Raw genomic sequence first — 18,339 nt, 5'->3', positions numbered from 1 at the left:
GAAATCAAGCACTTCAAAGCTTCACATATCAAATCCACTTGTGGCACAATCCACTCTACATGTGTTACTTTCTAAAAAATAAATAAAAGGATCTTCAAAGAGCATCTTGTCTCAAACAGGAATACGAAATCTAGCTATGGCAAAGTATGCGGAGCATATGGAGATTCTGCACCCAAAGGGAAAACTAGAAACAAAGGCCCACACATCTAATGCTTGGAACAATGTATCTACTCTTTATTAGCAAGTCATAGGGTGTGAGGTTCCAGCTTTGTAAGACACGTCTACTTCTATTTGGGAAACTCAAGTATACATTATGTTTTTAAACAAGAACTTTATCCCCCAAAAAATCTCACTATCCAGTTATTAAAATGTTTATGGTTTCCGCACGTTCCCTGTAGATTGCAGTTCCAACCTGGTCATGACCTGTGACCACAGAGAAGGGGAAGTTCATCGCAACAGGATTTCAAAATCACTAGTGCAGAATGTAAAAAAACCAAACACAAACCTCAGAGAATATGGAAAATGACATACAGTATATTATATATACAGACATACACTGCAAAATATGCAAACAGAATATCCTGATACTACCTGGAAACCATCGACAAGCAGGTTAGGATGGACCATATTATGTATTATGTGGGTCTCGATTTGGAACTTTCATATACAAGGGCGTGAATCCAATTTGGCCATTAACACCTCATCCACACCGAAAACCACCAGTGCAGTCAGCATACAAAATAAGAACATTTTCTCCCATATACTCCACAGAGTTAGGGTATGTTCACACGGCCAAATTTCAGACGTATACGAGGCGTATTATGCCTCGTTTTACGTCTGAAAATACGGCTCCAATACGTCGGCAAACATCTGCCCATTCATTTGAATGGGTTTGCCGACGTACTGTGCAGACGACCTGTTATTTACGCGTCGTCGTTTGACAGCTGTCAAACGACGACGCGTAAAAATACAGCCTCGTCAAAAGAAGTGCAGGACACTTCTTTGGACGTTTTTGGAGCTGTTTTCTCATAGACTCCAATGAAAACAGCTCCAAAAACGGACGTAAAAAACGCCACGAAAACCGCCGCGAAAAATGCGAGTTGGTAAAAAAACGTCTGAAAAGCAGGGTCTGTTTTCCCTTGAAAACAGCTCTGGATTTTCAGACGTTTTTGTTGACTACGTGTGAACATACCCTTAGGCTGGGTTCACACGACCTATTTTCAGATGTATACGAGGCGTTTTTTGCCTCGTTTTACTTCTGACAATACGTCTCAAATACGTTGTCAAACATCTGCCCATTACTTTCTATGGTTATAACGCTGTATTGTTCCCACGACGCGTAATTTTACACGTCGTACGGCAATTACGACGCGTAAAATTACGCCTCGTAAAAAGAAGTGCAGGACACTTCTTTGGACGTTTTTGGAGCTGTTTTCTCATAGACTCCAATGAAAACAGCTCCAAAAACGGACGTAAAAAACGCTGCGAAAACGGCACGAAAAATGCGAGTTGCTCAAAAAACTTCTGAAAAGCAGGGTCTGTTTTCCCTTGAAAACAGCTCTGTATTTTCAGACGTTTTTGGTCACTACGTGTGCACATACCCTTAAAGAAACAGAAAGTTAAGTAAAAATAGCGACGGCATACCACAAATATAGTAGGTTTAACATATACAGGCTAAGGCCTTATTTACACGAACGTGTGCGTTTTGCGTGTGTAAAAAATGCAGCGTTTTGCGTGCGTTATCAGTGTTTGGTGCGTGTCTGCGTTATTTTTGCGCGTATGCCATCCTTATGTCCCGTGGTTTTGACGTATGCAAAACGAAGAAGGCGTTTTTCTTTTTCTCTTCATTTCTTGAGCAACTGTTGCGCGAATCACGCACCGCACACGGATGTGCGTCCGTGTAATGTCCGTGATTTTCGCGCACCCATTGACTTCAAAGGGTGCGTGATGCGCAAAAAACGCTCAAGTATAGGAAATGCCGTGAGTTTCACTCAGCGGACACACGCTGCATGAAAAACATGGAATGTCTGAACGGCCCCATTGACTTGCATAGGTCCGTGCGACGTGCGTGGTTTTCACGCGCGTATCACGGACGTGTAATACGCTCGTGTAAATAAGGCCCAAATATCAAAATAAATAATCATAGGGGGCACTAAACCTAAATTTTAAATGATGTCCATTTACTGTGCCATTGAATGCAATCTTACGGAAATCAACTCCAAAGGAAGCATTACCATTGAAATCTACGGCACTTCAAACAGAAGCTATGGTTTCCGTTTGGCTTTCCGTTTACTGGTTCCTCCAATGGAAAGGTCGAACAAAATCGATGAATGGAAGCCCGACACTGATGTGAACAGACCCTTAGCGGCAGGTGGTCATTTCAGTCCAGGGTTGAGGCAGACTGTAACATTCAAGAGGATGATTGACAGGGGGAACAGAACAATGTGTGCCCCCATGATCCCTACACATCTCCAGTTTTCAGACCCTCTAGTAATCTTTAAATGCCGATGTCAGATCAGCCTGATATCACCAACATAAGAGGGTCCGTAGACCAAGACCAAAGCTAATCCAGACTTAAAGGGGTTGTCCCGTGTCAGCAAATTATTACTTTTTGTAGAATTAAATGCTATACAATTTTCAAATATACTTTCTATACGAATTCCTCAAGGTTTTCAAGATCTCTGCTTGCTATTCAGTAGGAACCTTCATTGCTTTCTTCCAGTGGATAATATTCTGTTCATGGTCATGTGATGGACACACAGGTGCACGGCTTGTTACAGTATGTGTATCAGAGCTGCGTCTAATGATCCCAGCACCTGTGTGTCCATCACATGACCACGGACAGAATTTTATCCACTGGAAGAAAACAATGAATGTTCCTACTGAATGACAAGAAGCTCTTGAAAACCGTGAGGAATGAATACAGGAAGTATATTGGAAAAGAAGACTTTTAATTATACAAAAAATACATTCATTTGCTGAAACCGGAAAATCCCTTTAATATGGTGAAATTAAAAGGTGTATTTGCAGTTTTAAAAAATCCAAGCCCTTCCATAAAACCCAAATCACACATTGCATCGGTTTCACCACTTTTAATGGCCTTCTCTTCACCATTGGTGGTTTTCTCCATTTACTTACAGAAATAGACATTTTATGTTTTGTTGCAACGTCCATTTTCTACAGCGGCAATAAGAAGTACTGCCAGATTGCTTGTCATCAGTTTCTAAGAAGCTAATTCAAAAGTGGCGAGCAATATAGCCGTTGTTGTAACGTTGGCAAAAAATTTCCACATCAACGGAATTGAAGAAATGCAAATAGCGGAGTAAGTTAAACTAATGTAATTGACAAACTTTGGCTATCGCTCTTATTTCCGATTGATGAACACACACAGTTACACATTTTCACATTCACTGACAGCAAGGAGAAATCCTGACGGAATAAATACACAATGTATACTAGAAAATTGCATAACGTTTCCTTACACAATAAATACAAGTCTTTATATATGGAACCAGAAAACCACAGAAACGTGATCATCATCTGCCAGCGATGCTGCACCCCTGCTTACAATCTATGGGGGCTTCCTGGCATACACATCCGGTTTTCCAACTGGAAATTAAAAAAGGTACTGGCCTTAAAAAAAATATATAAAATGATGGGAATTTAAATTTTTTAATCACGGTACATGGGAAACGATTTGATGATATTACTAGGTGATAGATAATAGCGGGTGACCAAAGCATGGGGGTGCTTAATAAAGGATGCCAAGGCTGAAAGGAGAGCAAGCCAAATCCATTGTAATCTTTGCTACAACTCTGGATAAGAAGTCCGGCTGATTCTCATTTAATATTTCACCAAGCAAGAGACTTTTCCATTGAGAATTTCAAACATGCATTTGAAGCAGAACATCTGCACAGTGGAAGACGGGAACAAGCCGGCCGAGAGAGGGGAGAAGGGTCACATCTGGAGAACACAGGAACGACATGGTCACATATCTGTTCAAAGGCATTTCCAAACAGTTTAGAGGGCTGGAGCTTCGAGGAGTTATGCAAGCTGTATAAAGAAATAAAATGGACAAATTTGGGCACCGGGCAGGATCATTACAGCAAGGCCTCAGTGTCATGGTGGCATTTTGACCGACAACGAATGCCGCCATTGTACCTACAGCATTGGAGGGGTTAAACAGCTTCAGTTTACGATACGTGGGCAGTTAGGGTATGTTCACACGCACTGTTTTCAGACGTAATTCAGGCGTTTACACCTCGAATTACACCTGAAAAAACGGCTCCATTACACCTACAAACATCTGCCCATTGCTTTCAATGGGTTTTACGGTGTTCTGTTCCCACGAGGTGTAATTTTACGAAATAGAAGTGCAGGTCACTTCTTGGGACGTTTTTGGAGCCATTTTCCATTGACTCCATTGAAAAACAGCTCCAATAACAGGCGTAAAAGACGCCACGAAAAACGCGAGTTGCTACAAAAACGTCTGAAAATCAGGAGCAGTTTTCGCCTGAAAACAGCTCCGTATTTTCAGACGTATTTTGCTAAGCCGTGTGAACATTCCCTAACAAGAAGCATGGACATTTTAAAGCATAAACGGATAACTGCTTATTTTCACAGGCACATGTGTAGCAGCTGCATCTTGTTAAAAAGCAAACCTAAGCCATCATGACTGTGGAATGGAATCCATTTCCACAGCCACAAAGCATACCCAGCAAGCAGTCCCTATTCCTCCCCACACGGTGCTCAGCTAAAAAAGAATCACATGCCGAGTGTCCAAATATGTAAGCCACTGACATCAGGCTGCGGGTCACAAACTTCTACACTGACAGACGTCTATCACTTCTATGGTGGATTCTATGAACTGGAAGTGGCCAACTAACTGCCATTCAGCAAATGCTGCCCCTCAAATGTTCCGAAAAGTAGCGTTCACAGCATACTGTCCCCACTCTAGGACCCTATATTAGCTAAACATTGGGGCTACTTCACATGTGTTCCCCACTACTGTGCCTATGAAGAAATGGAGGTCAAAGAGTAATAACGTCAACGCAACTGCCTAAACCATTGTGCCCGCCACATGGCTATGTCCATTAAATAGTTCCAATCACATGGCAGTGCCCACTCAGTATTAACAGTGCCCACACAAATGTGTCAGCCACAGTGTCTCTATATTATAACTCTTAGCATCGCTGGCAAAGTAAAGTTGGGCAGAAACGATAACAGATGTATTGCATTCCGAAACAGTGCAAGTAATCCAAGACTGTTAATTGGCACGGAGTTGTGTTACCAGCCTCCTGGATAAATTTTAAATAGTCAAATTGGAAGTAAGGAAACAGTACATCATAATAGGAGTGCTTATATTTACACCTTTATTGACCGTTCACGGTCTTTTGATGGCGGGCGGTGCAAGTCCCGGGTCTACAGTGACGACTTTTGGCGTCGTATGAAACGGTAATGAGCGCTGCAATGAGCACTCATTCTCTAAGTCTGAGCAGTTACTATGAGCTCCTGTTCTGAGTACGACCGGGATTAGAGCAACAACAATGGCAAAAGGCTCCTTGGAAGTAGATATAAATTACATTTTATTTTTTTCAAACAAAAAACTACATTTCTGTCGCATAAAACAACGCCTCATACAGCCATGTCAATAAAAAAAAGGAAAAAAAACAAAAACAATTATGACTGCTGAAATGTGAAGAGACAAAAACATTTAGCTGACAACTTCAATTTCAGGCCTGGTCTTTAAGGGGTTAATACATCGGACAACCCCTCTCATGGTTTTCGTGGTCTGGGGACATGGTGGAATCCTGTGTGGGTGGCTCAGGAGTGACACATATCTGTAACACCTAAATAAGTGATTGAGTTCAAGAGACAAAAATCCTAAATATTACCTGAAAAAAATCTAAAAAACGATATCCTGAAATGAAATAGGATAAAAAAAATTGTACCAGCAGCTCCGTACCATAGCCAAGAATTCCCCTAAGCAAAGTACAAAGATGGTATCATGAATGCTCCATGTAAACAGGCAATGCCAGGAGGCTTGTGGGAAAGTGGTCTCCCAGGGTGAAGCTGGAAGACATCAAAGTGACTTCCCATGCTGTCTGGCATTCCTTCCACATAACAGGACAGGCGAAGAGATCAGGGTGGAAGGTGTTTAAAATACAGCTATGTACTTATTCATAGGACACAGGATCAAAACTAGTTCCTCATACAAAACAGGTCATAAATTGAGGACATGGAAAGTCTCTGTAACTAAGGCCAAGCAAAGCAGGGTAAGAGTATTTACCCTCCAAAATAAAACAAAATGCTACATAAGCCACGGAAGTGTCCTTTTTGTTTTTTAGCATTTTTTTTCAGCCATTTCTGCTATATCTTGGTTATCAGACTCTGGGAGACAACTTTTAGGGTCTCCATTACGGTACCTATAGAGCTTGTTACCCAAATTTTTACAGACCATTGTAAAGTAGAGTTAGGGTATGTTCACACGCAGTGTTTTCAGGCGTATTTCGGGGCGTTTACACTTCGAAAAACGCCTGAAAAAACGGAAGCTGAACGCCTACAAACATCTGTCTATTGAAATCAATGGGAAAAACAGCATTTAGTTCATACGGGGCGTCCTTTTACGCCGCGGTTTTAAAAAACGGAGCGTAAAACGACGCTCCGTAAAAAGAAGTGAATGTCACTTCTTGAGGAGTTTTTTGGAGCTGATTTTACATTGAACACTATGACAAAAACGCCTCAAAAAACGCCTGAAAAGCTCCAAATTAAAAGACGCTTCTTCATTTTCAGCTTCAAAAACGCCTGAAAATCAGAGGCGGTTTTCTCTGAAAACAGCTCCGTATTTTCAGACGTTTTTGGTTAAGCGTGTGAACATACCCTTACAGTCACGCTGCTGTTCCCTTCCATACCCCATATGTGTAAATGTCAGTCTTTACTGTGGTTCTAGCATTCTGTTCATTTACCATGGCATGAACAGATGGAAAACATAGGTTGTATATTCGGAGATGACACAGGAACAGTAATGAATAAAATTGTAAGATGACTTATGTTTGTCCATACTTGTGGGGATCAGGAGTAAGAAATTGCGTGTGTAGCCGCAGTCTATGCAGAGCTTCACTAAATACTTCACCACAGGATTGACCCCAATTTTTCACAGGGCCACATGGTTTATATCAAATGTCCTGTCACGGCCAGATACAGTGGTTGCAGGTTATAATGGAAGGGTTTACCAAGTACTGGACAGGAATGGAAGCTTTCACTGACAGCAGAGCTTCCAGACGGACATTGTGGTCACATTTCCACCACACAACCTGAAGGAAATACATTGTGACGCAAGCTCTTCAGTCCATCAGATTACAGTATCCAGGTCAATCAATATGCCTCTCAGGTCTCTCATTTTGCACTGAATGGCCAGAGAAATGTGCACAGCACAGTAGCACCGTCTGTCCAGCAAATGAGCCTCTGTGATGCTGTAAAAATCTCTAGCGCCATCACTTGAGCTGGGCCTCGTAAGATGTTTTATTTCAGTTCTCCAGAGTTTAGTAAGAGATTTAAAGCAGCCTGGGATCTGCCAAATAAACTCTGTCTGTGGGATTGTGTAAATTCATCTGGCAGCACGTCCGGCCCGCCATCTGGAGAAGATTTTCCAGTGAGGGAGAATGAAGCAGGGGCTCCAGCTGAACAGGACAAGCAGCCTCTGGTCCCCCGGGGACCTTCCTAATACGTGTCACTCAGGACAGCCTCCTGCAAAACGAGGAGACCATCCAAGTTTCCAGATTGCACAAGCAGCCACCCGAGTGAAATGAACTAATGTATTCATCATGGGAGACAGGCATGAGACACCCGGGATGGGTGAGATTACCTTCAATGATGCCAAAGAGAGAATGCCACAAAATACCTCATGTTCCTGTCAGCATCAGAACAGTGTGTTCTTGTCTTTTTCTCCCAAATCGCCAATATTTCATACGTTTGTTAAAATCGGTTTCTGGGTAAACTGGTTAGCAACCATTATGGCTACCAGTTCAGCTCCTATAAGTGTTGCCCCTTGGCCACCAGTACAGATCCTGTAAGTGTTGTCAATCCGACTAGTTATTCAGCAACACAGGAGTCGGGGGAAAGTATACACATTTTATTCAGGCTATCATGGCCATATTTACGGTTACGCAGTATTTGATATAACAAAATATAGCTATAGACAATCTTTCAACAGATCCTGCCATTGTTTTATGGGGGAAAAGTCCAATCGCCACAATATGTGGATCTGGAGGGGTCTGGTAGTTCCGCATGACTTCTTGTAGCAAAAGAACATGCCAAGCAAGCGTGTTAATAGAAGTGACTGCCTGACAGGTTGCCATGGCGACTAGTATACCAGCCTTGGCGATCAGGGCCTACATGCATTCACCTGGCAACTGCTTCCAATCAGTGCCAAATGTCCCGTGCAAAGGCAGTCACAGATTGCTCCTGCCGGGCAGAGGGCACACCACGGCCATCAGATAATGAGAGCTGAAAGCTTCATGGATTAGTTGGGAATAGACTGCTGAAAATTTGTCACATGTAAGTAGAGCCCACATCCTGGGATAAGTAAATAGGGTGAGATCTGCGGTGACTAATGGGTGAAATGGGCAAAGCCCTGTTGTGACTACTGGGGGTGAGTGAAAGGTCTCAATATAGGAGACACTGCTGAGATTAGATATGGGGCAATGTTGCAGAAACTGGTGTTGTAAGAGGGTGTGAAACCTCAAATGGGACATAAGGCCAAACTCACACTTCCTGGCTGCAGGGTGTTACTGGCGTCTTTAAAGTGCATAATTTCTGATTTTTAAGCGCTGGCCCCTAGATCTGGCAGGATTTGTCAAGGCACGGTCACATTAATGAGCGAAAGTAAAATAAGTTAAGCGCATGGTTCTTACTGTTCAGTAAAACAAACGGCATGTACGGAAAACCAGTATATGGAATAAGGAGGAGAAATCGCGAGGTGTGTTATATTATGAGAGCACATAGAGGGGAAAGCTCATCAATAGTATCAAAGGCATCTTTCTTAATGGGCTCACAAGAGCTTTATTGATTTTTTTGCTAACTTTTGGAAATGTATTATTAAGGAGTCTTCACTGTGCTTCTGTCATTAGATATGGATAACAACATTAAAAGTAACAAATGCCCTTCTGAAGGACAAATTTTTTTTAAAGCGTCTGATATGATGAAGCTGGACTAAGGGTGCGTTCACTCGTATTTTCGATCTTCCTGCAGCAGACAGATATTACATTGCTGCGAGGATATGCCGCCATCACTTCACAGTAGTAAGCCCACAAAGAATCTGCAGAATTAAGTTGTTCACAATTTTTACCAACACAGTTCCTCCTCTATCCTCCCATTGTGCAGAAAAATGCAACATCGTTATATTACCTGGAACGGTGCGGGTGGACGGTAATGGAGCTATGCAAAAAATCTGCCAAATTGACTTCAGCAACATCCGACCTCCAGAATCAAGGAACAGATCTTTTGTGATGGCATATCCTAGCGAACTGGCTAAAATATGTGTGATTTTAAGGGGATGCTTTTTTTTTTTCTTCAGATGACCCCTACACCCCTTCCCTATCTACTTACATTGTGGCATACATACCTGCATGTAAACAGGTGATTGTTGCATTTCAGCCCTATTTACTTAAACTGCTACTTTCAATGGAAACTACAATGAAACCACAGTTATCCATGTGAATTTTCACCTTCAACCATGGTTTATGAATAATAAAATATCCAGCATAAAGTTCCTGGGCTGCTGCATAACAACAATCCAGCAGTATACTGGGTGAAACGGCACATTTTCTTGGCTTCGTGTATTCTGCCGTTGTCACTAAATAACCACCAGTCTATTTCTATCAGATAATGTGAGGCTATTGCCAACCACTCATATCTGCCCGTCCTTGCAGTGGGTTGGGTTACATTGCCTGTGACATGCATGCTGCTGTATAGGGCACAGCCTGTATCCTCTCCTGTGTATTTTACTGTAACTTAAAACTGCACCTGGTTTTCTGGTTTTCTAGCATCCTACTCACAATTTGGAAAGATCTCTATAGAACTACGATAGCTTATGACAGACGTAATTTGACCGCACCTTCCTATGGGATGCCTGGGCGTCAAGGAACATGTAGTTATTAGAGATAATGCCGGCAGACATTCATTTCTACAATCAAGTTAGTGGACAGAAGCTGAATTATGCTCTTCAAAAAAGCAAGTTAGGTGTGGCATGGGTAAAACTGAAGAACATTCACACAGTTTTGAGGCAGATTTTAACCAGTGTACAATTTCTTGCAGTGGTTTTCGTAACGTTTTTCGCCCGCAGCCATTGAGCACCGTTGGCAAAAAACGCTGTGAAAAACGCTTTTTCTGCCTCCCATTGATTTTAATGGGAGGTCAGAGGCGGAACCGCGGAAAGAAGGGACATGCTTTTTTTCCCCACGAGTGGCTAAAAGCAAAAAAAGCGCATCCCCCTCCTAATTGAAATCAATGGGAGGCTGTTTTGGAAGTTTTTTTTGGCGATGATTCTGGCGCGGCTTCCATGTCAAAATCAGCGCCAAAAAACTCAGTGTGAACTGGGCTTTATAATGTGGGCTAGCTTAGGGGCTGGTGGAAGTGATTTCAAGCATCTGCTGGAGTTTCTCGCTAAGGAATAAAATCTGCAAAAACAATGTATACACGGGTTTGTAGTAGTGCTGCAGCTTTCACATTTTTTAAGTCTACAAGTACTGGGAACCCTTCATTAAGCGCTAAGCTGGAGGCCTCCTTGATGTAACCTCCCGACTCATCAAAAGATCCTGAAATTGGACTGCCTCCTTAAGAAGAAAAACAATTATTGCGTTGAAATATTTTTTTAAAGTAAATCACAAAAAGGAATAATTAAGCGTTCTTTACTATTAGTCATTATCCGGTCACTGATCGCATCCAACACTCATCATCACTAGAATGCTTCTCAGTCACAGGTCATCCTTCTCTCCCAGAGACCGAGGAACATCTGGAGTCACAATTGTGTTCCAGGCAGAATCGTGTTGTACGCAATAAGAAGTTTGTGATCAGTCTGCTCTTAGAGAGGTGCTACATTTTTGGGTAAATAAACATTAATAATTGCATTCAAAAAAGTTCTACAAATTTCAAACATACTTTGTGTTTCAGTTCCTAAACAATTTCAAGATATGTTAGTTCACGGTTATTGGGCCACATATATCAGAATGTCATTACAATATTGTACAGTCCACCGTGGATAAATTTCGCCTGTGGTCTGGTAGATTTTGTTGTAATGTATGAGCTTTAAAAAAAAAAATCAAACTGTTCAAAGTCTGGATTTCCATAGAAACAGGGATGGCAGGCTAGTTCACCCCACCGAGCCCGTGATCTGCATTGCCTTCCATGAAAATTATTTTACAATTACCTCTAAATTTAGAAGGAAAATAAAATACTTTATCAAAACATATTTGGCAATAAGGTATTGGTGAATCATCTAACAGATTTGAAGAGTTCTACCATGTTGCCGCCAACATGTCCATGGGACCTGTATATGACCATATATTTTATAAAAGTATACCACCAATTTTATAGATAAATGAATACAAGGGATTTAAAGGGTAACTGAATGTTCACCAACTTCTGACATGTCATAGTGACGTCAGAAGTTTTGATTGGTTGGGGTTTGAGCACTGAGACCCCCACCAATCGCTAAAACGAAGCATCAGAAGCTCTCGTGTGAGCACTGAGCAGCTTAGTTACTGTTCGCCTTTTTACGGAAATCGATGTAGCGGCGTACGGACTCAATAGAAAGTCTATGAGCCCGTACACAGCTACATCGGCTTTCCGGAAAAAGCCGAACAGAAACTAAGCGGCTCAGCGCTCACACGAGAGCTTCTGCCATTTCGTTTTAGCGATTGGTGGGGGTCTCAGTGCTCGGACCCCTGCGATCAAAACTTCTGACATGTCACGATGACATGTCAGAAGTTTGTTGAACGTTTAGTTACCCTTTAAGTATTTTCAGATTATACTGCATGCTTTGACGGGTAAGCTTAGCCACTTCTCGTGTTCCACAATTCTCCTACCTTCAGTTTCTGAGACAGGCAGTAGGTATGTTACAGCCACGGTCAGCCATATTAGTTCTCTTGAGGCTATTTTTTCTGTCACTTGGTCACTCAAAAGGTTTAATTTTTCTTTCTATATAGTTGTTATTCCTAAATTGTAGCCTCCACTAAAGTAAATGGAACTTTTAAAAAGGTGTGCATTCCTAACTTCCTGGTTGTGTGAAGGCATATCGGCATTCCTACCTGTGGCATCACCTTTAACGTACAAACTTATCAAAGTAGGCCCAAAAGACCCAAGGTATGTGCTAGGAAACGTCTGTTCCTTTAAGATCACCTTGACTACTGGTCTAGCTTCTGGGCGGTTCCGGTTTTGCTTTGAGACTCTCTCTACTCTGTCTTTCTCCCTATTAGGGGTAAGTAAGGGTGATGTATTTATGCCTGGCTTCATCCACGTGATCTTTGCTTGTGAGTTACTTGCCTTTAGGTGTTTTGATCAAGCTTCTGACAATACCCTATACCTCTGCCTTCTGGACCTCTTGGAAACTGACCTCGGCTTGTCTCTGGATAACCCTTTGTTTACTGATTTGGAATATCTGCTCCCGGCTGGTTTTGACCTCTGCTAAACCTCATATCCACTTGCTTTCTGATTTGTATTTTCTGTTTACCCTCTGGCTGTCTGGTTATCCTATTCAGGTTTGCCTGCATTGCACCTCTCATCCAACACTGAACTCTGCTAAAATAACCTGGGTTCTATGCAGCAAAAAACATCATGCCTTGCGGTCGGCTCTGGCAAAAACCATAGAGTAGCCTTAGACTCTGTTGATGAGAGTTGTGACAGATTTGAGGTTGCGGGTTCAGTTGCACGCTCACTCACGGCAGTCTCCTGCAGCCTTTGGGGAATCGCTCGCATAGCAATTCCATAACGGTATAACTGCAATCAGGAACTATGTTTGGTGTATACAATGGGAAATGCTTCCGTCGTAAACAACCGATTAGCCCAAAAACTTCTATTAGCCATAGGTATGCCAAAGAGGTGTTCTTTTTAAGACACACATTGGTATACCTTTTCAGAGCTCAGGATGCTGTACACTTGCTACCTAATTTGCCTATGCGGCGTGGGAGAATAAAACACTTTTTTACACTAATGCAAGAACTAATATTTGTTATAGGGGTATGTTGCCACTGATTTCCCCTATACCTAACTAGCAGTGCCAGCGGTTTGGGAGAGGGGAGGTGGGGGCAAAATTGATGACAGACTCCCTGTAAAGGCATTCCTCACATGGACCAGTTTGAGAGAAAATAGGGTGCTGGGCAGGAGTCAAGTCTAGTTAGTACCAGCTATGCTTTTTTTTCCTCTGTGCATGTAGTTTATTATTACTATTAAAATTATTATTATAAATTCAGCTCTAATGGAAATAACTAAGGGCCTGTTCACATCTGTGTTGGAGTTGGGGGCCTACTTTGCAGATCCAGGAAAAAATACCGAAAACAATAGCGCGGCATGCTGCGCTATTGTTTCCGGTAAGACCACGGTCACCCCCCCCCCCCCCCCTAAACCATTAAAGTCAACGGGTTCCGTCAGGTGCCGGTTCTCTCAGTCGTTCAACAGAACCGGTGGTTTCCGGTATTTTCATTGTTCTACTCCTCTGATGGAGGAGAACAACGGAAACCCGGACGTAGATGTGAACAGGACCTAAAATTTTGCTAGGTGCTTTTGTGATCAATTCACTGCTGCAAGTTCCTTCGATATCACACTAGATGACAGATACATAAGGCTGGATTCACATACAGCGTTTTAGTGCGTTTCTTACATTTTTCACATTACTTTTTATGCATTATTTTAGTGCGGCCAAATGGTACTCTGAAGTCTATAGTAAAATAAAAAAGGCACTAGATACAACTCTGTATTGGTTTGAGGCGTTTTTAGGGCAATTTTGGGGTGTCATTTTTTTTCTCAAAACGCAGCATGCCATTTTTTTCAGGTGTTTATCCCACAGGCTTCTCTATGGGACTTAAAAGGAAGGTGTCGTAAATTTTTTATTTTTTTTATCATATTGCTTTTAGTATGATAAAAAAATAAAATGAATTTATTTGTGTTCGTGTGTTCTACTTTTTACTTCTCTGTGGGGGCTGCCATTTTTTTTTTCATCTCTTTATGTGTCGATTAACGACACATACAGAGATGGAATACGGCACATACATCCTCATGGAGAATGGGAACGAGAGCCGTTCCAGTCACTGCAGCGTACGCCGTCTGTGTGGGAACAGAGCATACGCCGCTTCCACAGACGAAAACGAAGCTCATTAGCAGAGCGAAATCCGGCGCCATTTTCATGTGGACTGGAAGCTGCTGCCGGACAGTCAGATGACGACTTCCGGCCATACGTTCAAGGAAGCGAAGGCGCAAGGAATAGGAGCGGAGGCGGTAGGAGCAGGTAATTTATGTTCGTGTATGTGATGTGTGTATTATGTTCATGTTATACTGTCTGCTGAGCACTGTATCTAATCCTCCTACACTGTGCAGTCGCTCAGAAAATGGCGGCACACAGTGTAGGAGGTTTGAAGATTCAACCCCCTCCTTCTCCTGGCCCTAGCCAGAATAAGGGAGGGGGGATTGTGTGAGGACACTAGAGCGAGTGTGTCTACCCCAAACTTGCAGCATAAAGCAATGAGGTTGCTTTACCACATTGACCATGCTGCAATTTTGGGAACCGCTCCCCCTAGTGACCAGCACATGGAAATGTTATAAATTAGAATCTAATTTATAATATTTCCTGACTTGTGAAAAAATTAAAACAATGTATAATCACTCAAATAATGATTGTTTAACTAAAAAAATAAAAAATTTCTAGCGACACATTCCCTTTAAATAACGCACGAAAATACGTACAAACTGACACAATGAAAAATTACACCAAAAACTTCATAAAAGATGCATGTTAGTTTTTATACATTTTGTACATGCTTTTATTATGGCGTTATTTAAGTCCTATAGAGAAGCCTGTGGGAAAAACACCTGAAAAAATATCATACCAAATTGTGAGTAGGAGGCTAGAAAGCCACTGGTGCCGATTTATGTTACAGTGAAATAAACAGGAGAGGGTACAGGCTGTGCCCTACACAGCAGCATGCATGTCACAGGCAATGTATAATCTCCATCCCACTGCTAGGACGGGCAGACATGAATGGTTGGCAAGAGCCTGACATTATTTGCTAGAAATCGCCTGATGGTGATTTAGTGACAACAGCAGAATACACAAAGCTAAGAAAATGTGTAGTTGTCACCCAGTACACTCCTGTGCCCAGCTCCACTTCCAGAACATGTGCCCAGCTAATTCTGCCAGTAGTACCTAAATTATATTGATGGTTGAATGTGGCAGGAAGCTGGATAGGGTATAGAGGTAACTTTGTAGAAAAAGCTATATGTACGTAAAAGTTTCTGGAGTTTCTGACAACTGGATATGTGTGAGAAGTCATGATCATGGGGTCAGCTTTTCCCCAGCCTGAAATGGTTTATATACATGAGCGTGTCTCACAAACGTCAGTTACATTCCAGTATTCGTCTGAAATTCAATCCTTTGGAGCTTGCAACAATGAAATTCCAACAATATAAAAGTAATACGTTTATGTATTTGTTCTCAATTCCAAGCTTTAGCGGTAAGTCGCTTACAATGCTCTGAAAGAATCATGCAAAATTACACGTAACCTGTTCTAGAAGTGGAGCTGGGCACAGGGGCCAAAGCCAGGGACGCCAGGATCACAATCCCATAGTCCCAGGCAGGATAGAAAGTATCTTAGGATCCATTGTGTGGCTTTGATCAACTCGTTCTTCTTGTTGGCAGTAATACGTTTGTTTTCCCAAGTTGATACCCTCCTAGGATCCCCCATCATGACAATTCCAGTACACAACTTCCACAAACATTGTAGCACATTACCAATATACTGATGACAGCCAATAAATCATTCATTGGGCATGCAGACTATTGCAATATGGAGACGATTACAGACGGTTCAGCCAAACGTCTCGGCAAGGAACTAAGCAGAATACAACTTAATACAATGGACAGCCAGAAACAGTAACATGTTGGCAATAACACACAGAGGCTAAAAACTTACACAATCACAACACATACCCCTTTCCAAATGTTGTTTTGCTGCAAAATTTCAAAGTCCTCACTGTATGAGGCCCAAACCTCTAGGTTATCCCGGTTTTAACACAGGAGACCCCAGTAGCTTATACCTTGGGGTGCTATGCCAATTTTACAACTACAAAGGGGTGCACATATATGTGTAGAATGGAAAAGCATATCAGACCACCGTGTCTCTATAAGAGTCAAAATGATGATAGAGGAATGACAAAGCCTTCTGTTGTGAGATGCACTGCACCAATCTCACACAGCAGAGCTGCAACACTCCACTGCACCCCTACAGCACCCAGACATGGGATACACTGGAGACGTGCCCCTTACAAGATGTACTCAACACAACTTCTGGACATTCAGATGTATAGCACTGCTCCCCCACAACACAAAATGCCCATGATATTCCGAACTATAAATGTTATGTTCACATCCCCGTAGTCATGACCACAGCAGCGACAGCATTGCCCCTGCCCAACAGTCATCACCCACCATACCCAATAGTCACGCAGCACTTCTTCCAACCAACCTCCATGCCCAGGAGCCAGAGTACACTTCTTCCTACAATCTCTATGCCCGGCTGTCATCTTGCCCTCATCAATCCCTCCACCATATCAAATAGTCCTGCCACTCTTCTCCATTCCTCAGTATCCCCAAAAGCCTGGTAATGCCCTTACCCCACCCCAATTGTGAGGGCTGGAGGCAAACTCCCCTTCCTGCCCCCAGTATTCTGTATTTCTGCCCTTCGTCTAAGACATCTTCTGCCCAGCACTCCTAATGTCTTTCTCCTATCCATTTCTATGCCCAGTACTCCTTGTGCCCTTATAGTAATCCATATCTATGCCCAGTACTCCTTGTGCCCTTCTCATATCCATCTCTATGCCCAGGACTCCTAGTGCCCATCTCCTATCCATCTCTATGCCCAGGACTCCTAGTGCCCATATCCTATCCATCTCTATGCCCAGGACTCCTAGTGCCCATTTCCTATCCATCTCTATGCCCACGACTCCTAGTGCCCATCTCCTATCCATCTCTATGTCCAGGACTCCTAGTGGCCATCTCCTGTCCAGCTCTTTACCCAGCACTCCTAGTGCCCGTCTCCTGTCCATCTCTTTACCCAGCACTCCTAGTGCCCATCTCCTATCCATCTCCTTACCCAGCACTCCTAGTGCCCGTCTCCTACCCATCTCTATGCCCAGGACTCACAGTGACCGTCTCCTGTGCATCTCTATGCCCGGCACTCCTGGTGCCCTTCTTCTATCCATCCCATTGTACAGCAGTGAGCATCCCTTTTGGTGCTCCTCAGCCCTGTGATTGTTCTGGTACTCCGCTGCCATGTAGTCACTAGCAGCCACATTCCTTCACATCACCCTCTCTCACTTACACTCCCGCATCACTCATACACTCAGCATTGCCAGCTGCCCCTCTGCCCTGGGCCCCTTACTAGTAGTGACGCCTCTGGCATAGTGACCCTGTGCTGGGCTCTTATTTCGGGCTACAGCTCACCTGCAGTCTCTCGCTCGCCGGCTGCCACATGTCCCCTCTTATACATGCACGAGTTCCTCTGACCGTCTGAGAACTGCGTACCCCAAGGCCAGAGCTCCCCTCAGTACGGCGCTCCTCCCCGTTATCCTAGAAAACCCTTCCCATTTCCCCACCCTGTTACCATAAAACCCCGCCCATTTCTCTATCGTCTCCAAACAAACGCCTGTTTATCGACGCGTCGTCATAAAATCCCTGCCCACTTATTTCTCGCTCCCTCCATATAGCATTTTTCTTACAATCTTTAGGACTGTTGCTGTCGCCAGGTGGGCGGAGTACTCCTGCCTAATCCACGCCCTTGAGGCGATGGGTCCGGCTGTTATGACTATGCCTCGCCCTCATTGCTAACCATGGCAACGCAATTAACCATTTCGTTGTCAGATGAAGTTTGGCGATGTAGTATGCTTCATTCCGTCTACCATGATGCCTGTAGAGCAACATTTACGTTTGACCGTATCAGCCATAGGCACAGGGAAGCTACAGGTAATCCCAATGTCCTACACTTGGAGAGATAGCTATAAAGATAGGGTGGAGGCGTTTCTAAAAGAGCCAATCAGCTCACTTCATTCATTTTTCTAACCTGTAGAAATATGGAA

At 43.1% G+C, this 18,339-nt stretch overlaps 1 protein-coding gene across 2 annotated transcripts in view; it reads right to left on the bottom strand.

Moving 5' to 3' along the window:
• The window catches only part of PID1 (phosphotyrosine interaction domain containing 1), a 60,212-nt gene extending 42,169 nt beyond the window's left edge, over positions 1-18,043 (bottom strand). The window contains exon 1 of one of the 2 annotated variants that reach the window (XM_075861266.1): positions 17,983-18,043. Coding sequence is in view for 1 of the 2 variants with exons in the window: in XM_075861265.1 (XP_075717380.1) it covers positions 17,708-17,737 (30 nt within the window). In the remaining variant the exon portion in view is untranslated. Of the gene's footprint in view, positions 1-17,707; positions 17,837-17,982 lie in introns of those variants that run through there. The other variant, XM_075861265.1, reaches the window with a different exon arrangement.
• Between the last annotated feature and the right edge of the window lie 296 nt (positions 18,044-18,339).

This window comes from Rhinoderma darwinii, chromosome 4 (genome assembly GCF_050947455.1).
Source record: "Rhinoderma darwinii isolate aRhiDar2 chromosome 4, aRhiDar2.hap1, whole genome shotgun sequence".
In the NCBI taxonomy this organism is placed as follows: Eukaryota; Metazoa; Chordata; class Amphibia; order Anura; family Rhinodermatidae; genus Rhinoderma; species Rhinoderma darwinii.
The sequence above is the reverse complement of the archived record's forward strand: the minus strand, read 5'-3'. Positions and strand labels throughout refer to the sequence as shown.